The sequence below is a fragment of the Myotis nattereri genome (assembly GCF_964212035.1).
Source record: "Myotis nattereri genome assembly, chromosome: 18".
In the NCBI taxonomy this organism is placed as follows: domain Eukaryota; kingdom Metazoa; phylum Chordata; class Mammalia; order Chiroptera; family Vespertilionidae; genus Myotis; species Myotis nattereri.
This window is the reverse complement of record NC_138093.1, coordinates 35,439,781-35,455,528: the sequence shown is the minus strand read 5'-3', so window position 1 is coordinate 35,455,528 and position 15,748 is coordinate 35,439,781. Positions and strand designations below refer to the sequence as shown.

Here is a 15,748-nt window from a genome sequence, read left to right as displayed (position 1 = left end):
GCCAGGGGCTCCCTGGGCACATTGCTGGCCCTGTCAATACACAGCCCAGGGTCCCCATGTCCCAGATGCTCCCGCATGGCCACCTCTTCTCAGCAGATGGTCTTGGACTTCTGGGGAACCCCCGGGGGCGAGGAGGGAGGGGCAGGCTGGTGGCTCACCTTGGGCGAGCTGATGGATCGTCTCATCACATAGGCGGTGGGGTCCACGTAGATGTCCTCACTGCGAGGCGGCAGCCGCTCAAAACGGGCGCTGGGCGAGCGGACGGGGGAGTAGATGCGGGTGCGGCTGTAGGAGCCTTGGCTGGGCGAGCGGGGCACAGAGTGGGACCGGGGCTGCAAGGACAGGCGGCGCAGGGAGCCAGAGGCGGCGTCCAGCTCATCGTAATAGACGGGCTGCCGGGAGGGGCTGGGGATCCAGACGGTGCCGTCCTGCCGCCCGTAGCAGCCGTTGCGGAAGGAGTGGCGCTTGTCCTCCAGGGCCCAGGGCGGGCTGATGCGGTCGTAGGCGGGCATGGAGCAGATGCTGTCCGGCCGCACGCCCGGCGGGTAGTACTGGTAATCGTCGGGGAACGGGGAGGAGTAGGGGCCACAATACTCAGGGCCCCTGCGGGACACGGGGTAGAACCTTGAGGGACTGAGAGAGAGGACAGTGTCAGACGTGGACACAGTGGGCAGGGCCTCACCCAGCCACATTCCTGAGCCCTCCAGCCTGGAGTGGGGTGTGATCGCGTGAGGGGTGCCTCGGGCTGGCCTTGTGAGCACCCCGGGCACCAGGTTTGTGTCCAGAGGTTCAGGGAAGACCCCGTCCTCAGAGCTCCTCCCTCAACCAGCTCCCCGAGCTTCCATCTCTGTCTCTTAAAATGCAATACCTCTGGGGAGAAACTTTAAGCCTTATTAGCCATCTCTATCTCCGCGAATCAATTTATCAGATCCTGTCCCACACAGAAGAGAGCGAGTGCCCCAGGCACCCGGAGGCGGCCACAGAGGAACTAGAGCGGCTCCCCTGCTCTGATGGGACCTGGGCCAAGGGAGGCGCTCGCTCTCCAGGCAGGGCCGGCGGCCAGGCGCCAGACCACCAGCAGGGAGCAGCCCTCGGAGCTGCTAGGACACTGCCCCTGCCCACACTGCCCGAGCTGCCCGGCCCCCAGGGCCCAATGAGAACCTCCCCGTGTTTGAAAGCCAGTCCCTCGATAAAAGAGTCGGTTGGTACAGAGGGCAGAACTTGGGTCAATGAGTGGCAACACTTTGTTTCTTTTCTCTTTTGAAAAACGGCCCATAAACATTGGCTTTCACACAGTCAGAGCTGCACGGGGATGGGCGGGCGCGGTGGCTGACCATGGGTCTCCTGCTGGTAGAGACACCGGAACACAGGATGTGGTGGGAAGGCCAGAAGCCTGGGGACAGAAGTCTGACTGGGACAACTTTAGGGACCCTCCCAAACTGCCTGCCTGCTTCCTGGGCCCCCCACACCCTGTGGAGAGACACTGGGTGCTCTGTCCCTTCCTCCAAAGGAAGCAGATAGAGAGCAAAATCCGGCCGAGGGAGCCACGAGGGCAACAAAGGACTTGGGCAAGCGGGGACCCTGGGGCTTTCTTGGCTGCCAGAAGGTTTCCAACAGGGGTGCCTACCCTGTTGCTCCCCCAGCCCCTGCCCTTGTGGCACCAGCACCCCAGCTCCACCCCTGCCCCTCCGCAGGCCTCACCTCCGAAGGTCTTCGGGGGGAGGCACCCCCCGACGCAGGTTCACCCACTGCTGGAGCTGGCTCATGGAGCTCTTGCGCTGGGCAATCTTGTCGGGGTTGGCATGTGGGGGGAAGCTCGGCCGGCGTCCCCCACTCTCTGAGTCCTGGGGCGGGAAAGCTGTGCTCCCTGGCCGGCTTGGGGAGCCATACTGCCAGCCGTTGGGCTGGGGGGGCCGCTCTCCGCCCCCGGGGACCCTGGGGCCCCCCGGGTAAGGGCTGCCTGGCTCTGAGGCTGGTTCCGGCCCAGCTTGGATGCCATTGGCTTTCACCAGAGGCTCGCTCTGGATGTCGGGCCTCTCAGGCCTCCTCTCCGCCTTCTCGCAGCCCCGGCCATCGCCCTCCCCTCGAGTCTTGGCCTCCGGCTCAGGGTTGGGGAAGCTGTTGTGAGGCGGCTGGTGGTGGTGTTGGCTGGGTGGGGTGTTCTCCGAGTCTGGCTTCTCGTGGCTGCAGGGTGCCAAGGAAGATGGCGTAAGAGACTCCAGCCCAGCACGGAGTTGGGTGGAGGGTGGTACCCAGGGAGGGAGGAAGGGAGTGGAGAAGGATGGGCAGGAAGGTAGCAACGGGAGCAGAATTTAATACATTACAATTCTGTTGCCCAGTGATTAGAAAAAGTCATCCAATCTGCCTGGGCCATCTCTTTCTGCCCTCCAGGTCTCCCGCGGGCCACTCCACTTCCTTCAGCACCTGCCTCCCCCTTCAGGCCCCCTGTGGGGCCACACAGGGGAGGCAGCGGGCAGAAGCTGTTGCCTCAAACTGCACAGCATGGAGACATGCTAGTTCCCTTCCCAAAAGCAAGCTTTTCCCAGGACTGACTTCTTGTTAGAATGTAAGCTCCACAAGGCAGGAACTCATCAGAATTCTCCCTCGTTTCCCTGGTACCCGATTGAGCGCCTTGCACATTGCTATTCATAGTAGATTTTTATGAAATGATGAGGGAACCACCAGAAGTACACCCCGTGGGTGGAGCCAAGGTGGAATCTCATGACAATGTTCTCCCTACAGTTTCTCAAATTCAACACATCCAAGCGTTGGTGTTGAGACGTTGCTTGGTAAACATTTCTAAGACATGCGCATAGACTTGGGGTCTACACTGTGACACCTCCTTCTGGATCCCCGTTAGCATCTGACTCAACACCAGCTCGATGAGAGGCAGGCGCCTAGACTGTGGCTGGGGATGCGATGGGCACAGCCATGTCCTGAGTGCTCACGACATACCAGCATTTTGCATACTGCTTAGTCCTCACAACGGCCTAAGAGGTAGGCTTATAATTGCTGCCTCTGAGGAAAGGAAGCTCGGGTCCACAGAGGTGCAGTCACTTACTCTGCGGCCACACTGTGTGTAAGCGACCAAGCTGGGATTCGAACTGGAGTCTACCTTCCTTAAGGCTGTGCCCCTCACCTGCGCAGCCCAGAAAAACAGCACGTGACCCTGGCCTTTGGCTCCTGGCCAAGCCCCCCCGGAACCTGGCTCTCTCTTGGCCTCCACCAGCTCAGAGAGCAGAGGCAGAGCCGGCCAGGGGAACAGACTGCTGGCTCTGAGATGGCCTCGCCCGGCACCCTGCTCTGTGCTTCCGCCAGCACACTGGGTTCAGCGATGCCATCGAGCGGGCCCTTCCCTGTCTCTTCCTTTCTCTAGCTCCCCCTCTTCCCCCCACCCCAGGCCCAGGAGCCGGGCACTCACTTGAGACGCACAGCTTGGGGCATGGACTTCTGGGCTGGGGGGATCTGTACTCGGGCAGCCTCCCCCATGGCCTGGATCCAGGCCTCCTGCTCCTCGGGGCTCTCGGCGCTGAAGAAGTAGGTGCGGACCCCGGCGTGCTCGGCCTGTGGGGAGAGGCAGTGCGTGGAACTGGCCCCGGCCTCGTCCACCCAGCACACAGTCACCTGTAGGGAGAAGACACCCATCCCCACAGAACAGGTGGTCAGGAAGGCCGCTCCCAGGACCTGCGGCTCTTTTCCCCACATGGAGCTCGGGGGCAAGGTGAGGAGGGTGGCCCACAGGTATCCCAAGCGCCCCAGCTGGAGCCCAGGTGTCTGCCTGGCTAGCTCTCTGGACACCACGGGGCAGCCCAGGTAAGCTTACCTACCCCACCTGGGGTGATTAGCAGCAGAAGGGACAATTACCGTGCCCGTTCTCCCATCAAATTCTATCTTTGATTTGAAGGGCAATTAGCCGAAGTCTGGGAGAGACCCCTGGGTCTCTGAGAAGCCAGCTCTGTCTCGTCCGTGCAGAGACGGCCTGGCCCTCTCCGGGCATGCAGGGGGCATGCACACAGGCAGAGCACGCTACCTAGTCGGCGGCCACGAGCAGGTGCGGCAGGCGGGAACCCAGAAGGAAGCTCCTGTCCAGAGCAGGGTCCTCACGCAGTCGGGAGGAGGAGAGTAGAGAACAGGTCAACCAAACACCAGAGGGAGAGACAGACACCACGTGGCAGGAAGGTTGGGAGGGGACGGAAGCGGAGGCTATTCAAACGATCCCCTCCTGCTCCTGTCACCATCGGGACAACAGCACCCAACTCAGCCCGCCAGGAGGGGGAGTGCAGAGCTTGCACCAGGGAATCCAGGCTGGCGGGGTGAGGTCAGGGATTCCCAGCACTAACCCTCCCTCTGTCCCTGACCAGCTCTGGGCTGTGGAATGGGGGTGGGGGTGGGGTGGGGGGGGGTTACTTGGTGAAACTTGAGATTCTTGGGCCGAAGGACAAGAAGCTCCAGGCTAGATTCCTTGTGGGACCTCAGCATACCCCCCAGGGTGACACCCAGGTCTCCCAGGAAAAGCACGTTTATCCCACCCTGCATGAGACCCAGACGTGATTAAGTCTCCAATGGGAACCTCACGTTGCCCTCTGACCCCTTGGGCGCTCTGGGTGTTGAAAGGAGAGAAGACAGGGCTCCTCTGACCAAGCGCCAGGGCTCTCCTGAGCAGCAATGTCAAATCCACGCCCTCCAAATGCTCTTCTGGCCAGACCCGCACTCCACCACGGCCCCCTGCCCCTTGGACAGGATGCCCTTCTGGCAGGAGCCCTTCCCCAGTGAGGGCACATCCTCTGTACCCAGTGAGGGCACATCCTCTGTACCCAGTGAGGGCAGGGCTGGTCCTCCTGCCCCTGGGCCCTGCCAGTCCCCACCCTCAGCAGCGGCCAGCACATCGGCAGACGCAGGGAGGTGCCGAGGAAAAGCCAGCGAAGCTGTGAGGAGGTGTCTGGGGGTTGAAACTACACAGGGACTTGGCGATCAGGCCCGAGGCAAGCCCTCTGAGGTGGAGAACACAGGGTTACCACAGAGGAGAGACATGGGCGGGACCCTGGGTGTGTCCTGGGGCTGGTAGGAGTGGGCAGCAAGTGAGCTAAACGCTCAGCATCTTGTGACCCTCGGGCACCAGGTGCAGGGAAGGCAAAGGCATGCTCTTTGCACTTGAAGAGTCAAGGTCAAGCTGGAGGACAGGACGTGCCCCCAGGGAAACAAGGAGGGAGCAAGGGCCAGGGAACAGCTGCTGGGTACAGGGAGGCGGGCAGCGGGCCTAGGGAAGGCAGGGCGACTGAAGGGCAGTGGGAGGAACACTCGCCTGGAACCAGGAAAGGGGACGAGAGAATGGAGGGAGGTGTCCCAGTGGGGTGAAGTCTACCAAGCCCCCCTGGGGCCGGGGCAGGAAGAGGTCCCGCATTCAGCAGTGGGTTGGGCAGGGACATTCAGGCTCATTAGCAGCCACTCCAAGAGTTTCACTTGGTGGCCACAGCAGGACAAGCCTCCATCTGTGTCCGCAGCCCTCCCTTCCCTGGGAGGGGCCTCTGAATAGCCACCCCTTTGTGGCCACTGAGCACTGCTCCCCGATTGGTTTAAAGAGAAACGAACTCCTTGGGGGACGGGGAGGGAGGAGCGCGGTGATGGCACAGAAGTGAGATCTGGGGTTTGTGGTGGGGGTGTTAGCCATCGTGTTCATCGGAGGCCGGCTGAGCTCCGAGCATGTGTCTGCACACAGGTCTGGGGGGAGGCTGACAGGCTGTCTGCCTGTGTGGGTGTGTGCGTCTGCTGTTGGTTAAACAGTCTGTTCCTATTTCCACAGCTAGAACCGGCTCCCTGGAGCCCGAGTTTTATTAATTGTTCATTCTGTTCACACCTCTGGCAGACAGGACCCCGGGAGGCTGGAAACTAATTACGTATGTGCCAGAGAAGCCCCTCCTCATTCCCCGAGCAGCACCTGTGTGTGCTGCCCACCGCCTCTCGCCTCTTGGTGGTCAGTGGTCGGAGTGGGAGGGACAGGAAGGGGCGGCCTCTGAGGCTCGGACCCTGACCTGGGGTGACCTGCAGGCCCCATCCCCGCCAGCACGGCTTTAGGTCTGCAGGGCCTTGGGCAGCGACTCTCCGCTGGGAGAGCGGTCTTGGTGCTGAGAAAATGCATGGGCAGCACCAGAATTTCATATTTGGAAAAGCAAAAGGAGCCTAGAGCCTTTTCATCATAAAACACAAAAATCATGTTTAAAAGGTCGTGCGTTTCTAAATGTGGAAAAACCCTGCCTGGGATGAGCCAGCTGCAGCCTCTGAGGGGCGGATCCCCACGGGGCTTGGGGGAGCGTGCTGAGTGGGCAGCTGAGCACACTTGCTCTCTCCAATTGTCTACATGAGGTTTGCTTCTCTTGATTATAATGAAACTCAACCCCTAATTTCCTCTAAAGACGGAAACTCGAGTAAGTTTGTTGTAGATCTAGTTTCCTGGGCCCAAAGTGGGGAGGAAGACTTTCCAGAAAGCATCTCAGCCCCCCTCCGGCCCATCTCCTGCCTCACTGCAAGGTGCCTGGCCACTGGGCAGAGGGTCCCCAGGCTCAGGAAATAACTGGCTACATTTATCGATATTTATCCTAATAGAGCTGATACGCTCCTCCCCCCTCCCAGGAAAAAACTGGGGTACCACTGAAGCACGTCTCTACTGGCCTGCCCTGGGGAGGTCACCCACCCAACCCCCGGGAAAGAGGACGGGGTCCCACATGGCCTCTGCTTAGCCTCAGGACGGCCCGCATGGAGTCCAGGGCACTGCCCACTCACTCCCTCTGCTACAACTCCGACTCCTCGGAAGGTGGCTCTTGACCCTTCTCCATCCCCCTGTGCTCTAGGAGAACAGCCCCCACCCCCCATCTGACCTGGGAGAGGAATTTCCCACCAACTGACCTTAAAGGTGTGTTTTCGGCTGATGTTGTCCGAGGGCTGCACGGCGGCCACCCGGAAACTCAGGAGGGGGATGCTGCCCAGGATGCTCTCCTCCTTCTCATCTGTCAGGAAACAGAGGCAGGTGAGGTGCGCGTGTGTGTGCGTGCGTGCGTGTGTGTGCGTGCATGTGTGTGTGCATGCGTGTGCAGGGGAGGAGACAGGAGCATGTCAGCCCTGTTATGATAAACTGCAACACACATTTGTTGCTCATCTACAGGAGGCACGCCAGGCCACACACACCAGCACGCAGGCTGTGGTCTGCACCCCACACCACCAAGAGGCATGCTCTTGGATCGGGGCACTGGGGCGTGTGCTGGCTGTGGACATGCTCTGGGCGTGGCTACAGGTGAATGACAGGGAAGCAGTCCCACCCTCGGGGAGCTGGCATTCTAGTACACAAGCAGGCAAACCAATTAGAGCTCATTGTTCTACGTCAGAAACTAAGTGAAAAGCCTTCATGCATTGAATCCTCTCCACAATCCTGTGGCCAGGGACTGCTATGATCCCCGTTTTCTGAGACGCAGAGAGGTTAAGTAATTTGTCCAAGGTGACTTAAGTAGAAAGTGGAGGGCTGGTCTTTGAACCCCCGGAGTCTGACCCCCAAGCCGTCATTCTTAGCCACTCCACCGTGCACAGTGCCTGCCCAACTAAAGACTGTCCCAGCAGCCACGCACAGCAGGATCATGGGATGGGGCGTGGGAGCGTGGCCGGTGCCCTCTGTGGTTCTGGCTCCTCTGGGTAACTGTTTCTAAGGTTCTTCCCGGCACCCAGCAGCTTGCTTTGTCCTCTCCTGACGCGGACGCACACCCCCTTTACATCTCTGTCTCAGGGAACACCTGCCCCCGCATGGCCTTCTGGTCCTCTGGTCCCTGGATCAGGCTGTTACATAATTCATCCTGGATCTCCAGAGGAGCCTGATGGATTAGCCAGTCGGGCACCCAGCTGTCAGCAGGAGGCCCGGAGGGCAGAGTGTTCTGTGGGACAGGATGGGAGCAGCCATGAGGCCATGGCAAGACACTCCCCACTCGCCCAGAATAGCTCCTTATGCCCTGGGCTGGAGATGCTGTAAACCCCCCAGAGAGAGTTCAGAAGAAATCTCTTCGGGCTTATAAACTCCACTAGTTCTCTCTTTCCTCTCACTCATCACTTGCACAAGATACTTGGCCTAGCATCCAGCTTCCTGTGCAGACCTCAGCGTGGTACCCAGAGCAGGGCTAAGCCGAAGGAGCAGGAGGGACCAGGCCTGGAGACCAGGAAAGCAGAGGCTGTCCGCCCCTGGAGGAGACAGCTCTGCCTGGTACTGCCTAGGTCTGCATTTAGGGGGTCTCCTGAGAGCACCTCAGTGGATAGTGACCTCCAGAGCAGTGCCCTCTGACATGCACAGATTTTTAAGGTTCTTCTCTCATGCCGGGCCCAGAGTCCCTCCTCTGAGGAGATCCCGGCTTCCCCCAACTTTGTTCACACTCTATCCTGGAGGCCCAGCCTGGGCAGATTCCTCTGCCCCAATCTTGGGGTTTCCTCTGTGACTGGACCTGTATATGCAGCCCCTTCCTGATCTCTCCTCAGAGCTCAGGTGGCAGCAGCTCAGGGCACAAGAATAGCAGCACTGGGGAGGGGTGTGTGCCACTGGGTACAGCCTTTGTTTGCCAAAGTTAATGATTCACAGAGTTGTTCCAGGAAAGCCCAGGGAAATCTAGGCTCTGCCGCTCCCCGCTCCCCGCTCCCCGGGCGTGGAGGGGCGTGGAGGGGTGCGGAGGGGCGCGTAGGAAAAGGGAACAGTCCCTTCTGCTGCAAAGACGTTTCCCCTTCTCTACCCAGTGCCCTGCGTCAGGGCGACAGGACCGCCACCGTCACCACCCTGCCTGCTCCCTCCGTGCTCTCCCTGAGACAGTGTTGCTGTGTCACTTTAAAAACGCCTTCCTCGAGGTTGCTGCACCAATGTCGTCAGATCTTTGCCCTCCTCTGCCTTGGAGAGGGTCGGGAGCGAGTGTTGGGTGGACAAGAGGGCAGAAGCTGGGGAATTCGTCTGCTCCACATTGATGGGGCACCTGCTAAGTGCCTGCACTGAACACAATGGGCAAAACCCGCTGCCTTCGTGGACCGGGTCGTGCGTTCCACGGGAGAGGAGGAAGATGAGCATATGCGCTCCAGCCAGTAGGGGACCTGCTGGCAGTTGGCAGATGGGAGGAGTGGTGGGCACTCGTCCGTCCCTCAGGCCTGGGGCAAGCTCACCTTTATAGTAGAAGAGGCAGCGATCCACCAGGACGAACCAGCGCTTGTTCCACTGCTTGACCCCGGAGCTGGCCTGCGGAGCACGTGGAGAGAGACAGACAGAGGGGCTGTGAGCTGGGCATGGGAGGAGTGGAGGTCATAGAAGGGGCCCTGCTCTAACTTGAAGGATATCCCGCCTCTGGTTGCAGCTCGGCCACTAACAAGTAGCAGCAACCCCCTTGAGACCCCAGATGCAGGCACCTGACATGGGTCATTGCCTGTGACCTTCAGTTCTGTCATCTTGGGCCGCAGGGCTTCCCCCCATTCCCCTCCCCCCCCCCAAAGATAAAAAGGGCAAGAAAGGGGCCAGAATGAGTGAGCAGAGGGCAGGCAGGGACAGTGGCAAGGACAATGGGGAGAATTGCTGGGCCTAGACTTAAAGGAGACACCACCACCACCATCCCTGCCATAGCAAGAGGACCAGCTGAGGGGGAGCCAGTAGGTTGCTCCAACAGGGTGGGTGGCCTAGTACATTTCAAAATCATTGTATCTGCCCATCAGGAGACCTAGCTGGATTCCCAAATATGACACCAATTTTTCTGTGAGATTTTGGGAAGATACTTGACTTCTCTGAGCTTTCGTAACATTAGAAGACTTATTCACAGAGATACACCAAATGAGCAGGGGAGGACATACTGAAACAGACACGGACGATGGTAAGCATGGAGGCATTACGGTGCTACAAGGGGAGAGCGCTGGGCATGGGGGCGGGAGGCAGAGGGGCCTCACCTGTTTGAAGAGCCAGCCCGCCTTGGTGACAGGTGTGTTGAGGTTCCGCTTCATGGAGTGGGAGCGCTTGCCAAAGGCGATGGCCTTGCGGGATGTCCGGGTGGCCTGGGGAGGCAGAGAGAGAAGCTGGCCTGGCTTCTTCCCTCTCCTGCTGCCCATTCCACCGGCCAGGGGAGCAGCGGTGCCTCTCTGGGTTATACTGCTCTGGGGTAGCCCGGGGTGCCCTCATGCTGGGAGGCCCACGTGTGAATCATGGATGTGTTACTAACTCAAGAGCACAGCCGCTTAAGTCTGACTTCTTTTCTTATTTCCAAAATCGGGCTCAAATAATAATCCTGCCTGTTTGACAGCGGTGGGCCTTTTGGGGTTTTCTAGGGGAGAAAGTAAGGTTTTTCATTTCACTCCTGGCCTACTGTCCTTACTCCCTACCTTTCATCGTGCTTTCTGGAGCCCATCAGCTGCAAGTACCTTGCCTGTACCACCATCCTCTCAGCGTCCTGTTCATTCTCAATGTCCAATAGAGCTGGGGTACCACTGGGAACCCAGCTGGGAACACTGACACGAGTGTTCCAGCTCCTCACTGCCACGTGGATCCCGCCTTCTCCCACATCCTGGCATTAGCTCTCTCTCCTGAAGCACCACGGATCTCCCACCGTTTAGTCCTTCTCACCACCATTGGCTTCCAGAGCATCTTTCCCAGTTGGTCATCCTCTTCATTCAGCCTTGCCATCACAGTGGCACTGTTCTCGAGGATGATCCACCCAATGCCTTAGCTTTATTCCACCTTGATGTCCTCACCTCCCAACCCCTCCACCGCCACCCCCGCAATGGACTCTCATGGCTACTCCTTAGGCCTGGCTAGCACCTCAGTCCCTTCACGGCTAACATCTTCAGTTCTAACATTCTCATTTTCTGATCAAGTCATTCCACCCTTTGGGCTTTCTCACTCTGTTACTCGGCTACACAAGCTTTCCTACTGCACTGGGACCCCCAGCCCTTCAATTCTTCCCTTTTTTCCTGGATCCATCAGCCACCTCCTGGTTGTAGTCCTTTCCTTACAAAGCCTAGGCCCCGCAGTAGAGTAAATCAACCGCCCTCGGAAACACCCCATCTGCTGTCTTTCTGCTCACTCCTCTCTAAAACTCAAAATCCCAGATTAATCCAAGTACCCACCCTCCCTGCACTCAGCCAGACTATGGTGCTGCTGTTGAAAATCATACTGCAATACAGATGAGGCCACACAGACCCACGGTCCCCAGCAAGCTGGGCCCAGCCCCAGATGCCATCTCCATTCTGTACCCCCACCGTTCTCCCAAGTCCTGCGACTCCCCCTCTGCGCTCCCCACGGTGGACCTGGATCCTCCTCCACAGAGAAAACTGAGATTATCAGACACGCACTTCCTCAATTTCACACCATTTTCCTCAGAAAATTACTGCCCTTACCCTACCTGTCTCTTTCCCTCCAATGTCGTCAGAAGAAGAAGAAAGAAGGAGGAGGAGGAGGAGGAGGAGGAGGAGGAGGAGGAGGAGGAGGAGGAGGAGTTGTTCTCCTTTCTAAGGCTCACACGTCTAACCCACCATCTCCTCTGAGACCCTGCCCCATCCATAAGCTCTCAAACCTGTCTTCAACTTTTCCTTCTCCCCTGGCTCCTTCTCCTCAGCAAACACACTCAGGTATCTCTTCTTAAACCATCTGTCTGTCTGTCTGTTTCTCTCTCTCCACGCCACCCCTACTTACACCTGCCCCCTCATCCCTACACCTGTCAGGTAACACCTTCCCTCCCTTCCCTCTTTCCCTTCAGGGACAGGCTACTGGGGAGAGCCCTGACTTCCTCTCCTCTCATGCACTCCTCCCCCTCCCCCACCTCTTTCCATATCCTTATACACTGTGCCTGTAGAATGTCATCCACCAGCAATAAGCTGACAATCCCCTAATGGACATCTAAGACCTCTCTCCTAGCCCCGGTTCATTTGGCAGCTGGTGGTCCAAACGGCAGTAAGAAAAGTACAAAACCAAACTCACCCTCTTTCTATCCAAACTGTCCTTCAGTATTTCTCTTCTTGGTGAATGGTACAGCCCGCCCCATTGCCCAGACCGGAGCTCTGAACCACCTCACACTCTCCCTCCGCTCCTTTCTACAATCACCTATGCAGGGCTAAGGAGTCTATCTTCCTTAAAGTTCTCAAATCTCACTTGTTGCCTCACAGATTGTCATCTCTCTGTCATGAACGAAGGGGATCTTTCTAAAAACACAGCATCATCACGTCACTCTCTGAAAATCTCTCACCACCACTCATCACTTAGAAGGGAATGCAAGTTCATCAGCCCAGGGCTGAAGGCCAGGTCTGTAAAACCAGGCAGGGCCCATAGCCCACCTCTGCCACACTAGCAGGCAGCCCTGCCCCCTGTCGGGCCTAACTCCTGTGCTTCTCTCCCACCCCCATGCCTTTGCTCACTTGCTTTTCCACGGCGGGGGGGAGGGGGGGGCGCGGGGCCCCCATCTCCCTTACCTACAAGTCCAAACTCATTCTTTAAAGCCCACTGCAGACCCCCAACTGCACAGAACATCCCGATCCCCCAGAGCCATGGTCGGCAAACTGCGGCTCACAAGCCACATGCGGCTCTTTGGCCCCTTGAGTGTGGCTCTTCCTAAGCCTTAGGAGTACCCTAATTAAGTTAATAACAATGTACCTACCTATATAGTTTAAGTTTAAAAAGTTTGGCTCTCAAAAGAAATTTCAATCGTTGTACTGTTGATATTTGGCTCTGTTGACTAAGGAGTTTGCCAACCACTGCCCCAGAGCAGCTAGCTGCCCCTCCTCTCCCCTCACTCTTAGAGTCTAGAACTTTCCACCCTGCAGTGGAACTGTTGGCCTTCCGTCTCCTTCATGAGACTGTGAGCTCTTTACAGGGAGGAACTTTGGCTTATCTCTTTATTGCCAGAGCCTAGCAGCTATAAGAAGCATTGCTAAGTACTTACAGAAGGAAGGAAAGAAGAAATGGGCTTTATTATAAGGTACTCCCCAAACTGGGAAATAAGATTATTTTTCAAATAAGATTATCTTACTTTTCCAGTAAGATCCCACATAGAAGGCTGAGATTGGACATGTGAAGAAGTCTAAGAATAGGCAAGTCCCCAAATCTTCCCTTTCCTCTCCATCCATCATCAGTCATGGTTTCACCTCCATTCAGCAGCCTAGACACTGCTCCCCAAAGCTCCCCACTCCAGCTGTTCTCCTGACAACCCCTCAGTACTCTAGCCTCCTTGTCTTTCTGCCACTGCTTCCCAGCAACCCTCAGCCTTAGGTCAACCCAACCACCTGACTTCCCTGCTTCCAAAGCCAGGCTATGAGCATCACTGGAGGAAAGCCACACACCTGGGGAGTGGAGCCATACGGATTGAGTCTATGACCTCCGATGACCTTTTAACACTACAGATAATATTTCATATGTCCCTTGTTGACCACTGTTCCTGTTCTCCAAACCTTGGGCATATTCTCAAATCCCCCAATACCTTTCCACCCACCCAGCTCCTCTCAGCAGAAAACCCTACCTCCTACTTCCCAGCAAAAGTAGAGGACATCAGGTGGGAATGCCTTTAACTTCCTAGAACTGGCCCCCGCAACCCCAACTTCAAATACCTTGTCAATGCCGTCTCAGGAACAACAGCCCTTCCCTATCCAGGCTAACAGCCCCTCTGCATCTGAGTCCTGACTCCCCGGCTTCCGCTTTCTCCTGAACCTATCCACTGGGTCATTCCACTCCTGCTTCTAACACCTTGAAACAAACCAAAATGAATGAAGAAAACCTACTTCCACCTTGCATATCACCCTCTGCCCCTCATTTCCCTTAAGAGTCAAGTTTCCTTAAAAGGTTTTTTAAGCCCTGGCAGGTTTGGCTCAGTGGATAGAGTGTCGGCCTACTGACTGAAGGGTCCCAGGTTCAATTCCAGTCAAGCGCACATGCCCCGGTTGTAGGCTTGATCCCCAGTAGGAGGCCTCCAGGAGGCAGCTGATCGGTGATTCTCTCTCATCATTGATGTTTCTATCTCTCTCTCTCTCCCTCTCCCTTCCTCTCTGAAATCAATAAAAATATATATTTTTTTTAAGTTTTTAAAAAATATTTCAAACATTTTAGAAAAGTAAGGAATAAAGCACCACTGCATGTTGTTATTTTTCTCTAATAAAACATGGCAAATAGAGCCGGAACTCCCTTTGAGCCCCTCCCAAACTTCATTACCTTTTCTTCCTCCCCAGAGGCAACCACTGACCCAAAATTAGTCTGCCTGTCCGTGGTTATATTCGTGCACTGCATATTTATCTGTAAAAATGTAGTATTGTTTTTCATGTTTGTATATTTTACATAAATGATATATTTTTCATATTCTACAACTTGCTTTTTACTCAACATTACATTTTCAAGATTTATCCTTATTAATACATACACATCTAGGCCGTTGAATTTTTGGAGAGTACTCCATTGCATGACTAGACCACACTGATTGTCTAGTTTCTTAGAAGAACAGTGTCTACTCTGCAGTGTTTTTCCACCTCCCCTCCCCCTTCCTCTTCAGCCCTCCCTGGTTTGTCTTCCACCCTCATCGCACCACTGGAACTTCCCTGGTCAGGTGTCCAGTTACCATAGTGTTGCTAAGCCCCATGGGTGTTTTCACCCAAGTAAGATCTCATGACATTGACATCTCTGCAACATTTTTCTCTGGATTACTTCTTCCTCTGGAGACCCCCTTCCTTCCTCCTCCCTTTCTGAGCTCTCAACTGCCATGTCCTTCATGAGCTATCAGTGGTTCTCAATGAGGGTGGGGCAGCTTTGTTCCACAGGGGTCACGTGACAATGTCCAGAGACATTTTTGGTTGTCACATGGTGAGGGCTACTGGCCTCTGGTGGGTAGAAGCCAAGGATGCTGCTCAACATCCTATAAGGAATAATCCCACACTGCAAAGCATTATCCAACACAAAATGCTAATGGCGCCGCGGTGGAGAGGCCCTGGTGTAGATGCTGGTTTTCTGTGAGGTTCTGGTCTGAGCACCCTCATTGGGCCTGTGGACAGAGCTGGACAGGCTAATGCGCTTCCTAGGATTCTTGACTGACAGCCTTCCTTGGAGGCTGGACTCACCCGGACGCTGGGCCGCTCTGGAGGGACCTCCGACACCATGTTGTGGTTGGAAATGTCACTGTTGGTGGTAGCCGGGCGTTTCCCACCTGCTTTATTGGACATGTCCAAGGCCGATCTGATTTCAAGTTGACCCGAAGAGAAGAAAGAGACTATTCAGAACCCAGAAACAATGGAAACCTCCATCCCTGTCCCTCCCTGCCACCCCCTGTTCCAACATCAGCACAAAATCAGATCCCTAAGTGCTATCAAGAGGTCATCTCAGCTGCTCCCTCAGCTCTTCTGAGACTGTCTGCCAGTAATCCTGGACGCCTGCTCTTTCTTTCCTGTGAACTTATCGAGAAAACCTCAACCCTAGGACTCTGGAATTCCTTTCCCTTTTCATTTAAAAGACAATAGCCCAGCGCACTATGAGAGTCATTTAATTATCTTTCTTCTTTCCCTCACTGAGCCAAGATGCAGAGCCAGTGGAATTAGCATTTGGCTCCCGTGGTTGTATCTGATTCCCTCACAACTCCCCTCAGAGGCCCCTGGGTGATGTGCCCAACCAACTCAGGCCTGTCTCGCTCCTCTAGCTCAGCCTGTGAGAGACACCAACCTGGGACCTGCTACATTTTGGGAAAAGTGGACGAGGGTGTCAAGCCAGAGGGTCTCAGCAGCGTCCATCCTCAGAACT

The 15,748-nt window shown here is 56.2% G+C and overlaps 1 protein-coding gene across 1 annotated transcript in view; it reads right to left on the bottom strand.

Moving 5' to 3' along the window:
• The window catches only part of PLEKHA6 (pleckstrin homology domain containing A6), a 63,333-nt gene extending 48,143 nt beyond the window's left edge, over positions 1–15,190 (bottom strand). The window contains exons 1-7 of the mRNA XM_081112398.1: positions 14,989–15,190; positions 9,940–10,044; positions 9,172–9,244; positions 6,901–7,001; positions 3,422–3,624; positions 1,702–2,271; positions 159–633 (exon numbers count right to left, since the gene is read on the bottom strand). Coding sequence (XP_080968524.1) covers positions 159–633; positions 1,702–2,271; positions 3,422–3,624; positions 6,901–7,001; positions 9,172–9,244; positions 9,940–10,044; positions 14,989–15,177 — 1,716 coding nt within the window. The 5' untranslated portion in view covers positions 15,178–15,190. The remainder of the gene's footprint in view (positions 1–158; positions 634–1,701; positions 2,272–3,421; positions 3,625–6,900; positions 7,002–9,171; positions 9,245–9,939; positions 10,045–14,988) is intronic.
• Positions 15,191–15,748: the final 558 nt, after the last annotated feature.